Source organism: Pipistrellus kuhlii, unplaced genomic scaffold, assembly GCF_014108245.1.
Source record: "Pipistrellus kuhlii isolate mPipKuh1 unplaced genomic scaffold, mPipKuh1.p scaffold_m20_p_6, whole genome shotgun sequence".
Taxonomy (NCBI): domain Eukaryota; kingdom Metazoa; phylum Chordata; class Mammalia; order Chiroptera; family Vespertilionidae; genus Pipistrellus; species Pipistrellus kuhlii.
Genome location: NW_023425562.1, coordinates 46203027 through 46216426, shown reverse-complemented (window position 1 = coordinate 46216426; position 13400 = coordinate 46203027). Strand labels below are relative to the sequence as shown.

Genomic DNA, 13400 nt, shown 5'->3' with positions numbered 1-13400 from the left:
CCCTCACACCCTCACAAGATGGCTGCCTACGACCAAGCTGGCAGGGGGCAATGGTTAGTGAGGGACTACCAAACAACTGAATGGTCATTGTGCAGGCTGTGTCGGGCAATCAGGATGATTGGGGGGTTAGTTAGGGACATCCAAATGACTGAACAAGCAGGCTGAGTGGGTCGACCAGGCCAGCAGGGGGGTTAGTGAGAGATGACCAAATAACTGAACAGCAGGCTGCCTGGGGCTACCAAGTTGGCAGTGTTGGGGGGGAGGGAGAAGAGGGCAGTTGGGGGCAAGCAGGCCAGCAGAGGGTCAGTGAGAGGTGACCAGGCAGGCAAAGTGGGTTGTAGTTGGCGGTGACCAGGCCAACAGGGAGGGGGCAGTTAGAGGTGATCAGGCTGGTAGATGGTGAGCAGTTAGGAGCTAGCAGTCCAGAATTGTGAGAGAGTTGTCCACCTGCCTCTTTAGGCCTGATCCACAGGATTGGGCCTAAACCAGCAGTTGGACAACCCCCAAGGGGTCCTGGGGTCCTGGATTGGAGAGGGTGCAGTCTGGGCTAAGGGGACCCCCCTCCCATGCATGAATTTCATTCACCAGGCCTCTAGTCTACACATATAAAACCTTAATATGCAAATAGACTAAATGGTGAACAACCAAACAACTGAACAACAGGTTGCTATGATGTGCAATGACCACCAGGGGGCATGTGCACAAAACATGGTGGGCATTGGCTGTAGCAAATGGTGGAGCAGGTGAGAGGGTTGCCAGACCAAGGCGGTTGCCAGTCGCTGTCATCAGGGAGAGCCTCTGGTGGTTACTAAAAATTCTTTGTTCTGATGCACTACGATACTACCCAGCACTCACACCTGCTGCTGGTGCCAGAACCACCACCCACACCTGCTACCAGCACCCAGCACTGGCCCCAATTGCTCAGCATCATCAGTGGGTGCAAGTGGTGGTTGCTAGTCCAGATTGCCCCTCAGGGCTTTTCCACCTCCCCCTGCTCCTGAGGGGTGATCTGGGCAGCAGCCTCTGCTCACACCCACTGACAGTTCGGCCCTGCTCATACCCACTGATGGCGCCGGCCCCAATTGCTCCATGCTGTCAGCAGGTGTGAGTGGGGTCAGTGCCTTCAGCATGTGGAAGTGGTGGCGGGAGTAGGGCTGCTGGCAGACAGAGGACCAGGAGCCACAGCAGGAGGGGCTGGGCAGGGGCATGGAGGATGGGCCGTGACCCACCCCTGTGCCCACCCCAGTCTCGCAGTCCACAGTTCATTTGAAGGTGCGCAAATTTGTGCACAGGGCCCCTAGTATATATAATAAAAGCCCGGTGACCCTTACAGAGGAATGACCAGAAAGATTGGTTGCTATGATGTGTACTGACCGACAGAGGGCAGATGCTCATTGCAGGAGCTGCCCCTGGTGGTTATTGTGCTCCCACAGCTGCAGCGCCTCTCAGCCAGAAGCCAGGCTCACAGCTGGTAAACGCAGCAGAGGTGGCGGAAGCCTCTCCCCCCTCTGTGGCAGCACTAAAGAGCAGTGAGCCAAGTGGTAAGGAGCGAGCAGGCAGGCGGTTAGGGCACAGGTTGGGCTGAGGATCTCCCGTCCCTGCCACCCACACAAATTTCATGCATCAGGCCTCTAGTAAACTCAATAACATATTTTTAAAAAGTCCAACCTGAACTCCATTGGAAAAATAAAAAATGCCCTTCATGCTAAAATGTCTGGGAATCACTGAGCAGAAAAGACACAGCACAAATATAAAATATCAGGCACAAAACAATGTGTGACTGAGGATCTGGGAGAAGGGCCATTGTGCATGAATGAGACATTCAGGTGCCCACTTCTTTTAAGGAAACACTGCCCTGCCCAGTGTCCTGTGAAATGCAATAGTCTGGACTTATTATAAGCTGTTGAGAAATCTCTAACCTGTGTGGCTGGGTTAAATTAAGGAGGCCAAGGACTCAGCCGATGTGGCTCAGTGGTTGAGTTTCAATTCCTGGTCAGGGTACATGCCAGAGGTTTGGGGCTCGATTCCCAGTAGGGGGATGAGCAGGAGGCAGCCATACAATGGCTCTCACTCATCACTGATGTTTCTCTCCCTTCCTCTCTCTTCTCTCTTTGAAATCAATAAAAGCATATTTTAAAAAAATGAGGCCAAGAATATTCAGTCATGTAAGGTGCACATGTAATCATCTAAGTATGGCGCAAATGCATTGAATCACCAGGTATTCTGAGAAGAATGGCACAATTTCAGTTTAATTGGCTTCATCACCAATACTGACATGCGATACCAGGGACCTACCAGCAAGACAATGCACCAGAAGTGGTAAGGAAGAGGCCTGCAGGAACACAAACACACCCCCAGCTCTGGCAGCCGGAAGGTGGCCACAGCGACCTGCCAGTTTCCGTTAACTGTGGCATGGCTATGGCTCCCATTCCCTTTGTGTCCATGCCATTGAGAACCCAGGGAGTGGGCCTATGGCCATTCTCCACATCTGGGAAGGGAAGGGACAGAGGATAGCTGGGCAGCTCTGGAGAGGTGTGTGGATAGCACTTTAAGGACAGCTTGAGCTTTCTGGGAGACACAGCCTGGGAAATTAACCTGAAAGCTTCATCTATTATATGGAAGCTGTAGTACAACTACTGTTAGCTCTCTACACAGAACAGATTCTTCCTGCCCCATCCTCCAGCTCAGGGGCGCCCCAAACACCCAGCTGGGGTGAGGGTATGCTGGTGGGGGTGGTGGTGAGAAGGGGTGGAGGGAGGAGAGAGAAGGGTCTGGAGTTCGGTAGGCTGGGACTGCGGGGAGGGAGATGATCCACGGAGTGGGAAAAGTCGGAGAATCTGAAGTCTTTGCAATCCCGGTTCCAATCCCCTTCCAGCAAAGATGAACCTAAAGCAATATTTCCTGTTTGCCCGTGCACCGGCCACCACCAGCTCCCTCTTGCAGGGTCACCGGCCACCACCAGCTGCCTCTTGCAGGATCGGAGGGGGGAGGTATCCAGGTAAGGCTGGGGAGGGAATTCTCCGAATTGTGTTGGAGCGAAGGCGTCGGGGATGAGGAGAATGAATCCCCTGTGGGGAAGGCGGCCGGGACCGTGAGGGAGAGGGAGAGGAACGGTGTACACTCATGCTGTTCATTATCCCGCGGGAAGATGGATGGTTTTCGCGGACGGTTGTCTAGGCGCCCGGGCTCGCTATAGGGAGACGTCAGAGCGCTCCGGTCCGCGGTGGAGTAGCCCCCGACGCCCCCCCCCCCCCCCCGACCGGGCTCCCATATAAAGTCGGGGCTCGGCGAAGGCTGCAACAGCGGCGCGGAGGACGGCGACAGCGGAGCTCCCCGAGGTCTAAGTCCTGCGCTCGCTGCTCTGCTAGGAAGGCGCACCCTCCGCCCAGCCCTCTGCGCGCCCCGGAGCTGCCCGTCGGGACCATGCGCGCCCGTGAGCTGCCGCTCGTCCTGCTGGCACTGGTCCTCTGCCAGGCGCCCCGGGCCCCTGCCGCCCCGGTGCCGGCGGCCGGGGAGACCATGCTGGCCAAGATGTACCCGCGCGGCAACCACTGGGCGGTGGGTGAGTGTCCGGCGCGCGCTAGCCCTGGGCAGGACCAGTCTCCCCTCTCCCAGCGTTTCCGGGTCCCGGCTTTGGGGGCTGGGTTTGCTCCGATCTTTCTACCCAAACACCAGCCCTTTCTCCCCAAACTCCCCATCCTTCCCCGTCCTGGTAAGCCGTCAGTCCCACAGCAGCCAAGGGCTGGTCCCTGGGTCTCCCCTCTTCCCTGGGGCACCCGAGCCAGCGCGCAGCTCTCCAAAGCACCCAACGCGGCACAGAGATCACCTTCCCTCCACACCTACCCAACACCTCCTTTCTCCAGCACCCTCTCTCCCCGAACAACTTTAGGAAGCCGGGTCCCCCAGAGCGTCTCGGACCTCTGATCCAGCCGGGCGTGAACCTAGGCTGCGCCTTTGCGCCCGGCAAAGCCCCAGGTAGGGACTTTAAACCTGTTCAGCGAGCAGCTTGTGAATCTCCCCTTTGCGGTTCTTCTGAATTTTCTCGGTCCTCCTCCTGCCTCTACAGCGATTGTTTTTTCTCTGCCCGTCTGCTCAGCCCTCCCGCTTGCCATCCAGAAGTCTGCGCTCTGGTAATCGCGCCTGCCCTCCACACGGATCCTGTGCTCTCTGCCCCCTGAACCCTGCTTTCCTCCACCTCTCAGGACCTAGACGACCTTCCCCCCTCTCCCCCCCCCCCCCCCCCAGCTCCTTTTCCTTTTCTTCTGCCTCTCTCGGCATGATAGGCTTGGAGGTTCGCTCATCGTGGCCCCAGGGCTCCCAGAGACAAGTAATGGGAGGCAAGTAGCGGTTCTGAAACCTCGCGCTCACCCAATGCCACCCTGGGGAATCTCGGCCACGTCAAACAGCCTCTGGCAAATACAAAGCTCCCAACTGCCTCAGACACCTCCCCATAAAGCCAACCACAGCAACCCAACATTTCCTGGGGGGGGGGGGGGGGTGGCTGGTCATCATTAAAGAGATTTAAGGGTGGTGGTGGGGTGGTGATGATGGTGATAGTGATGCTGGTGATAGGGGTGATGGTGGTGATGGTGATGGTGGTGGTAATGGTGGTGGTGGTGATGGTGGTGTTTTTATATGTTTGTTTTTATTTCTTTAGTTATCTGTGTAGAGAAGGGGGGTGTTGGAAAGATACTTGCTAATTCATATACATCAGACAACTCTCAGGTTCTCTGTGAGAAGACAGGATGAATTAATGGAAAGTGGTGAGGCTGGACCTGTCACTTCCCCAGCATTTCCCTGTTGCGGCAGCTTCTGTCAGAGAACTGGAAAGCTCTGATTGTAGCAGAGAAGTTCACATTGCTGCTGAGTCATTGGTAAAGGCCGGCAGCCTCGATGAAAACATTTGTGATCTCTGAGGGGAATGGGAGCCCAGAAGTCTGGAATGGAGAGGAAAGGCTGGGATTAGCGAAGATAAAAAGCAAAAATAAAAACAACCAAGAAAGGACAATTGTGTATTAAGAAAGCCAAACCTAGGATTGATGCTTAAAAGGGCTCCTGGGACCTTAGAGCTAGTGGCCAATGTCCAGCCCAGCCACCATCTAGTGGCCTGGGAAGGTGAAATGAAACTTCCAGATTTCCAACCTCTTTTTGCTCATCCATATTTTTTTGTCCTAAAAAGGCTTTATTATTAGGTAACCCTTGCAGGCCCAAAGGAGGACAAGAGTTAGCTGAGCAGCTAGAACAATGTTATTTCTGACGCAAGCCAACCTGATTGCCGTAGTTCAAGAGCATACTTGTCTCCAGGGAGTTAGGGTTCCTGGCATTCATCACCCTTTGTGGTGGTGCTTGGGCATTCCTCACCCAAAAGCATACAGACCAGTGGCAACCTTAAATTTTCTTATTGTCTCAGACACACACTTTTTCCTTTTCCCCCTTGGCTGGCTGTGCAGAGTTGGGGGGAGCGGGGGCGGGAGAAAGAGAAAGGAGAAGGAGAAACTCACATTTGGGTCTAAAATGACATTGTACAATAGTTGAGCAAAAGTTGCCTTTGGGTAGACATGCGCTCGGAGGGAGTGTGAGCTTTGGCGAGCAGGAATGATGTTTGGTTTTACATGTAGCTTGCCAGTCTCCTAAGGAAATGCCTGTGGTCTCTGTCAGGGAGGAGGGATTCTGAACACCTGTGCGTACCTCCAGACTGTCCTGACAGTGTCACACAGTTCCAGAAACTGAAATAAAGTTTAAGTATCTGTCCAGAGATGCCAGCTCCTAGAAGTACTTAGCACTTTGTCTTAATGGGTCGTTTCCTGAGTTTGTGTAATCTTCAAGTTTTGAGTTCAAGAAAGTTAATTTATGTTTCAAACCTGCTATTTTAGTGGTCTTTTTACGTGATTGAAAAGGACAAAAGCTCACCCCCTCACCCCTGGCCACGGTTTTATTTTATTTTTTTCAAGTGCTTGTTTTTTAGCCATGCTGCAATCTCCACTATTATGATAGGAATAAATAACAAAAGATGATGGGAGAAGAGGTGGAAGTGGGCGTAGCATCCATGTTGCCATAGAGATGATTACCCAGGGAATGTGTGTTTCCCTGTGATGTTATAGATGGTACCTTCTTCTTAATGACCAGTCTGTGGATCTGGGGGGTGGGAGTCAGAATACTTCCCACCCTCCAAATATGCAAATATTAAAAACTCAAGGAAAGATCCCAAGGGTCTACAGGATGTCTCCCAAAAAGGTACACATACGTTACCAGCCAAGAGCTCCATTTTGAAAAGAAAATGTATTTAATAAGCACTGCCTTTAAAATTATTTAAAGTGTGTGTATACATTTTTTTGAGGGACATCTTATGTGTGAAATCCATTACAGATGGTTTTTAGAAAAGCCCACAAAATTATTCAGGCCTGACAAAAATGAAGTTCTTACTTGTGAAAACATCTCCAGTCCCCCTCTGTTTCATTGGCAATAATGCCTTTCTCCTTTCCAGCATGCAAACAGGATGATAGGACATGATGGAAGGCAAGACGGACCGAGGTCATTACTGGGAGCATCAGATTCTAATCCTGCTTTTCCATCATCATGATTCAATTTTCTCCATGTTAATAAAGCCAAATGGCTTGCGATTTCCTGGGAAGTCGTGCAACATAATCGCTGTTATGGCTAAATGCAAGGCTATTGAGTGGCTACCCGGGCACCAGGTTGGCCAAGCAGACAAGTGAGGAGCCGATCACTCAGGATTCCTTCAGTGGAGACAGGGTCCTCAAGAGGGAGTCCTGACATTGTGTGACGCGTCTCAAGGGACTTGACAAGTGCTCACACTGCTGTGCAGTGAAACCTCCATTCAAGGCTCCCCAATACTCACAGAATTAATTTTCTGAGTCACATAACCAATTGTGATATATGGCTATATGGTTTCTATTTCAAAGATAATACTAGAAAGTCTTTTGCAGACCTCATCCTTATCACAGATCCCAGAGTGATTTCTCACTGCCTTATATTCTTAGGAAGTTTAAAGACTTCGAAGCAGTACAGTATAGTAGAGTCTGGACTGTGAGCTGATTTTAAAAATATATATATTTTATTGATTTTTTACAAAGAGGAAGAGAGAGGGATAGAGAGCCAGAAACATCAATGAGAGAGAATCATCGATCAGCTGCCTCCTGCACACCCCCTACTGGGGATGTGCCTGCAACCAAGGTACATGCCCTTGACCGGAATCAAACCTGGGACCCTTCAGTTTGCAGGCCGACACTCTATCCACTGAGCCAAACCGGTTTCGGCTATGAGCTGATTTTAATCCTAGAGTCTTTACTTACTTGTGTGACCACCAGCAAGTCTCTTTTATCACACTTACTACAAGGTGGCTCAAATAAAATGACCTGCGCTAAGACATCCTATAAACAGCACGCTGCAGCATGCAGTGATGTCACAGTGAGGGCTCCTCTGGTGGAGAGAGGTGTTGGGAAATGGTCCTTTCTATTTTGTATGACTAAGATCTATCCAACGTTATTCCCATGATGTTTGCTTTAAACACTTCTAATGTCAGTCAGCACTGGAGCCACAGAGAGTTCTTGCCTTGTGACCTTTACATCAAAAGCACCATAGTTTTATTCGGAAATACTGTATAAGCGGATCATAGAGAGATGGGAAACATCAAATGAAGAAAGTAAATAAAATAATGTGAGAATATTTAAGCTAATGGGGTAACGTGTTCAGAATGCAGACCTTGAATTCCCTGCCTCCTTTGACCCCGTGGCTGTCATGAATTGCATTCATGAATTTCCACGGTTTCAGTGATTTGGCCTTCTGCACCGCAACTTTTGTTAATTTACATGGCACATTTATATGCCGGGAGCCTTTGATAGATGTTTGCTGACCACATTAGACACCCAAGAGAAAATCTTGCATTTATGTGGCTGGGAAGTATTGGTCAGAACTTGTTTTCAACCAGTTTTTCATTACATGCTTTACAAACTGTAATCTCTAGGTGACGCTTCCTAGATTCAATCTCAGCTAAGTTCTGAGAAAGTTTAAATGAAAAATTCCTTTGGTACATTTGTATTACAGATAAGCGATAAACAACGCCCCTGCCCCGTTTAAAAAAATCATACAAAGAAAAGCTTCGAGACTTTTCTCGCAGTAGCAATTTCAGATCAGATCGTCTGGGGAGGATGTTTCAATTCCACCATTCAGCTGGGAATGGAACTTGGCGGACACAGAATTGGTGATAGAATTTTAGATATGGAAGGTTCCCTATATTTCATTAAGTCCATCTTGTTCATTTTATATTTGAGAAATTGAAGACAGGGGAGGCTAGATGACTAAGCAGAGGTCACCTACCTTGTTAGCAGAGGGACTGGGACCATACTCTGGGTTCCAGAGTTGCAGGTCTGAATTTTGTCCAGTTCACTTCTCATTTTGAACAAAAAGCAAAACCAGTCATCAATTAACTCTTAATAATAAAATGCTGCTTGTTCTGCATTTAAGAGCAAGAAGCACAAACATAATAAGGGTCCTCTTCAATTTCTACTCATCCTTTGCTCCAGGTTAAATTTGTGGCATTCTGTGTTTGTTTTTGTCATTTACAGGGCACCTAATGGGGAAAAAGAGCACAGGAGAATCCCCATATGTTTACGAGGGAGGGAGCCCGAAGTACCAGCTGCGGCAGCACATTCTGTGGGAAGAAGCTGTGAGGACTCTGCTAAGCCTCATGGAAGGAAAGGGGACAGGAAGCCACCAGTCACCTCCGCGGGGCATCCCTGGGTATTCTCCAGTCTACTCCAGATTCCGATTCCAAGGATAGCAGCAACTTTTCAGATGTAGGTTCCAGACTCAAAGGTATAAGGAACCTACTGAGGAAGTGGGGGTGAGGGTGGGGGTGGGGTGAGGGTGGGAGGTGTTTGGGGAGAGTTGGGAGGAAAGGTCCAGCGGGGAAGAATAGAATTGTTCACAATGCAAGCCTTCACAACCACTGCATTAGGCCAATACCCAATACACGTTAAGGAAATTAGTAGACAACTGCCATGCCACCTTTTCTTTTCAACATAATAGACTAGTGGCCCGGTGCACGAAATTCATGCACATTAAAAGGGGATTAATTAGAGGAAATATTTTAATATTGCTATTTGCCTTTTCTCTATAATAGAAGGGTCAGAGATGAAAGAAAATTAGTAAAATGTATATGAAAATCTTCCTCCTGTCAGAGTCTGGGATGCTCTGCGGGACCCAGAGTCAAGTACCTGCCCACCTGTGGCACCTCAAAATCATGTGAGACCCAGACCCAGCTGGCCCCACCTGCATTGGGCAAGAATCAAACCCAGCTGGCCCCACCCTTGTCAAGTCCCTCGGGCTGGGGCGGCGGGGAGGGGGAGGGTGCAGCCTCAGGTCCCCCATCAAGCCCCAAAGGGTACAGCCTCAGGGCCCCTGTAAGCCTCATAGGGTGGGGGTGCAGCCTCAGATCCCCCAATGCACCCTCAGGTTCCCCGGCCCGCACCAGGGCAGAGGCGTGGCCTGAAGTCCCCCATCAAGCTCTGCGAAGCAGGGAGCATGACCTGAGGTTTCCCAGCCTGGTGGCAGGATGGGGGGCGCAGCCTGAGGTCCCCTGTTAAGCCCCACCAGGAGGGGGCTGCAGCTTCAGGTCTCCTGCCCCAGCCCAGTGCCACTAAGCCTCAGGTCTCTGCTGATTGCTCATTAAGGCTTGATGTCGGAACTCAGCCTCCTCTGTGGGCACTGCCATCCTTGTGATGGCATGATGGTCATTTTGCAAATTACCTCTTTATTAGATAGGATTATTTTTCCTCTTAGCACATCAAAATGTAAAAACTCCAGTTTAGGGGTTTTACTAGGAATTGTGTGTATTAGCAACTGTGAATGGATGGGATGTTTAGAACTTACAGCTCCCTTGGCTTTGGAAATTTCACCTCAATGAAAGTATGCTGTCATAAAAATTGAGAACATCTTATAATTGTCTTGTTTACAAAAAGGACATGCCAAGAGAATTGCTTCTATTAGAAAACCATATATCTCTCCATGTTAGAAGGAATTTTAGTAACTTAGCGAGGCATTACCAGAATTAGCAATAGGAGTTCTCAGAGGTTGAAGGACTTGTCTTAAATAACTATCCACATGTGCTCTCCTCTCCCACTTTAGTAAAAAGACATCAAGTCCTATTGCCAACTCTCCCAGAGCTATAGTTAGAATTGCGAGCATTTCCTAGGTTTTGATGACAATGATATTGACTTAATGCAGAAAAGATCTGTGCAAATGTGCACTGAATCTACTAGATAGATATGATATCATGGCAAGCAAGCTCCTGAACTTTATCAGAAATTATGGCAAATCATTTTCAAGGTTAAGCTAATTTTATTTTAACTATATCCTTCTTACAAAAATGAATGGAACTTTGATGCTATGGTTTCTGTAACATAAAACGGTGTTTAGATTGGCCAACTCCAGGGCCTAATCCTAATCCTGCAGGTGGTTGTGGATTCTCCTGAGTTTCAGTAAAGACTGAAGTTGGCCTTTGGGTTGCTCTTGTGATTTAGACCCAGTTTATTGTTCTTTGTAGCCTTAGGGTTTTTCTCTTTCTTATTTGGTGGATAGGAAAGGGACTTGAGGAATTTGTTGCCACAGCTGTTACGGAAAGGAAGAAAATGTTGCAAGTTTGACCTCACTTTTATTTTTTTTTTAATTTCTTTATTGATAAGGTATCACATATTCCCCCCCCCCATTCCCATCCTAAACCCCTTCCCACATATGTCCCCACCTCCCTGTTGTAAGAGACTGCTCCCATTGTCCCATCAAATCAGTATAGAGAATAGAAAAGTTTTACCTATTAACATGTGAACTGCTCCAAAGGAAGCTCCAAATATAGGGAAAGCAACATGCAACCAAAAAGAACTAAAAACCCTCTGACCACCCAGATAGTTTCCATGAAGGAACAGAGGAATGTTGGCCTCCTCACTCCCCTCCTGCCTGTAGGTCCTCAATCTTCCTGGGGTACACACTTCTTTTCCTTGTAGCTTTACTTCCTCCCCCTGAGCCAAACCATTCAAATTCAATATCTCCTGCCAATGGGAGGACTTCTATGGGTTCTTTCTCACACCCTCAGCTGGTCCCTTTTATGACCTGTGGCTCATAATGCCAGGCGGGTATAACAGCATCTTCAGGCAGGTTGGTCATCCTTAATAGTGCATCCTGGGCCCATGGAGGAGAGCAAAGCTAATTGGCTCGGGTGGGAGTTGAACCCCAGGCCCTGGCCTCATTCACACCTGGCCAAGCATTGAGCTGTAGAGCAGGTAATTTCTGGTTTGATAAAATAAGTTTTGTTATTAGGAACAAATTGCTGGTCTGGGTGTCAGAGAACCTGAATTTCCAGAATTATGCTCTTGAAAAGCATAACAAACTCCAGTCTGGATGAAAAGTGTTTTCTCACCTCAGTGTGTAAAGGCTGCTATAGGGAAACAAAGAAAGGTTTTTTAAATGATAGCTTTTCATTCTTCTTCAGTCTTAATTAATTTGAACAGAAGCCACAACAAGCAAACCACAATAAGTGGAGAATTGGCAGGAACCCATAGAGGCTTATCTTCCCAAATTGCTCACCCTGCTACCACATATATTCATGGCTTTATGATACATAATTGTGCAATTCACAAATTGATTCGTGTAATGAGCTATTTCCAAAAGAAGCCACATGAGAATTAAGATTCCACATTCCCTAATAGTCCCCCTACCCAGCTGCTATTTAGTCACAATTTCTGGGGATAATACATTTAATTGTTAACATTAGTCAAAATATATCAGAGTGCAAGTTAAGCTGTTATAACAAAAAGACCCCTAAAAATATAGTGCCTTCCAAAAGAGAGTTTGTTTCTCTCTCGGGACAGCTATGGTTTTGGAGCATTAGCATGCTCACTCAGAACACCTGAGACTCGTGAAAGCACAGATTGCTGGGCCTCACTCCCAGCAGGTTCCAATTCAGTTGGTCAAGGTGACCTAGGAGTTTGCCTTGCTAACTAGTTCCATGTGATGCTGATAGTTTGTTGGGAATGGAGTTAGGTCAAGTATAACAATACATTTGCCTAACTCTTTTTAAAATTTTTTATTTTATTTTTTTATTTTATTTTTTATTTTTATGGTGCTGATCTCTCTGCTCCAGGTTCTCAGAGTGAAGGAAGGAACCCCCCAGCTGAACCAACAATGACGGCCTCTTTCAAAGAAGCAAAACAGAACCCTTGAGAATGCATTCCACAGGCATCAATTCTACTGGCTCACCCACCAGATTTTCTTTGTGCAAAATACTTAACTATTCTTGTATGTTTCAACCTTGACTAAATTCGTGGTTTTCAAGCAGCATCTTCTGGTTTGAATTTATTTGCTGTGAAATTATTGTCCTTAGAGAGTCTTCCAAGTAATGCTCTTTGAATTTAGCCTCTGTGTCAATTACATTCCAGACTCTGACCTGTTACCATTCACAATAAAAGCTTAAACACACAGTCCAAAGGGCAGGTAGTTCTCTTATTTCAATTCCTAATGAGAGGACAGTGTGGCAGAGATTAATAAAAAACACACAAAACTTGATAATGAACTTGTGTGCTCATTGATGAAGGCTGAATTTTGAGTTCTCCCTTCTGAAGGCCACTTACTGAATCCTTGCAGTGACTTAACAGACTTTCTAGAGCACATGTGTCAAACACAAGGCCCGCGGGCCAAATCCGTCCCGCCAGGCCTTGCAATGTGGCCCGCACCGCGCTGTCATCACTGCACTCTGCTGAGTTTCCATCACAATGACAGTTTATGACTTCAGTAAACCATTCGGCCCACGATTTAGGCTGGATTTTAGATTTTGGCCCCTTCTCTGATTGAGTTCGACACCCCTATTCTAGAGGCTGCTGCTAGAAGCTCATCCTCTGTTATTAGCATCAGATAGACTAAGTTGAAGGTAGAGGCTGGCCCAATTCACCAATTAATAGTTACCATTTCTTTAGCAGTAACCATGACCAATACTTTGCCGAAGCTATTGATATTCTCCTTAGAGCAGTTTGATAAGCCAAGAACAAACATTATCGTCCAATAGGTAAGGAAACAGGGTTAGAGAGATCAAGTGACTTGTTCAAGGTCACATCATAGATGGAACTGGGATTCAAACATCCAAAGTCACCAGATATTTTTGCACTATTTAATAGTTTCTACATTACTTCATTTTAAACTCCCCTTTCAGTATATTTAAGTAGCACCATTTATTCAAAATTTCATTTCTGGTCTTGGAGAAGTAGTTCCCACAGCCAGATTTAGGAGAAAATGAATTAAGGAGATTCCTTTCCATTTTCAGAGAACGTGGACTGGCAGCTCACCAGTCCCACTTTTATCATGACATTCACATGCTTTTAACATATTTTCAAGCT

At 47.7% G+C, this 13400-nt stretch overlaps 1 protein-coding gene across 1 annotated transcript; it reads left to right on the top strand.

Moving 5' to 3' along the window:
* The first annotated feature begins 3042 nt into the window (after nt 1-3042).
* On the top strand, nt 3043-12583 carry LOC118708297 (gastrin releasing peptide). Its single transcript, XM_036419504.2, is given in 4 exon segments — nt 3043-3562; nt 8586-8743; nt 8745-8835; nt 12155-12583. Coding segments are annotated over 4 exon segments (468 nt in total). The 5' UTR covers nt 3043-3423; the 3' UTR covers nt 12235-12583.
* Nucleotides 12584-13400: the final 817 nt, after the last annotated feature.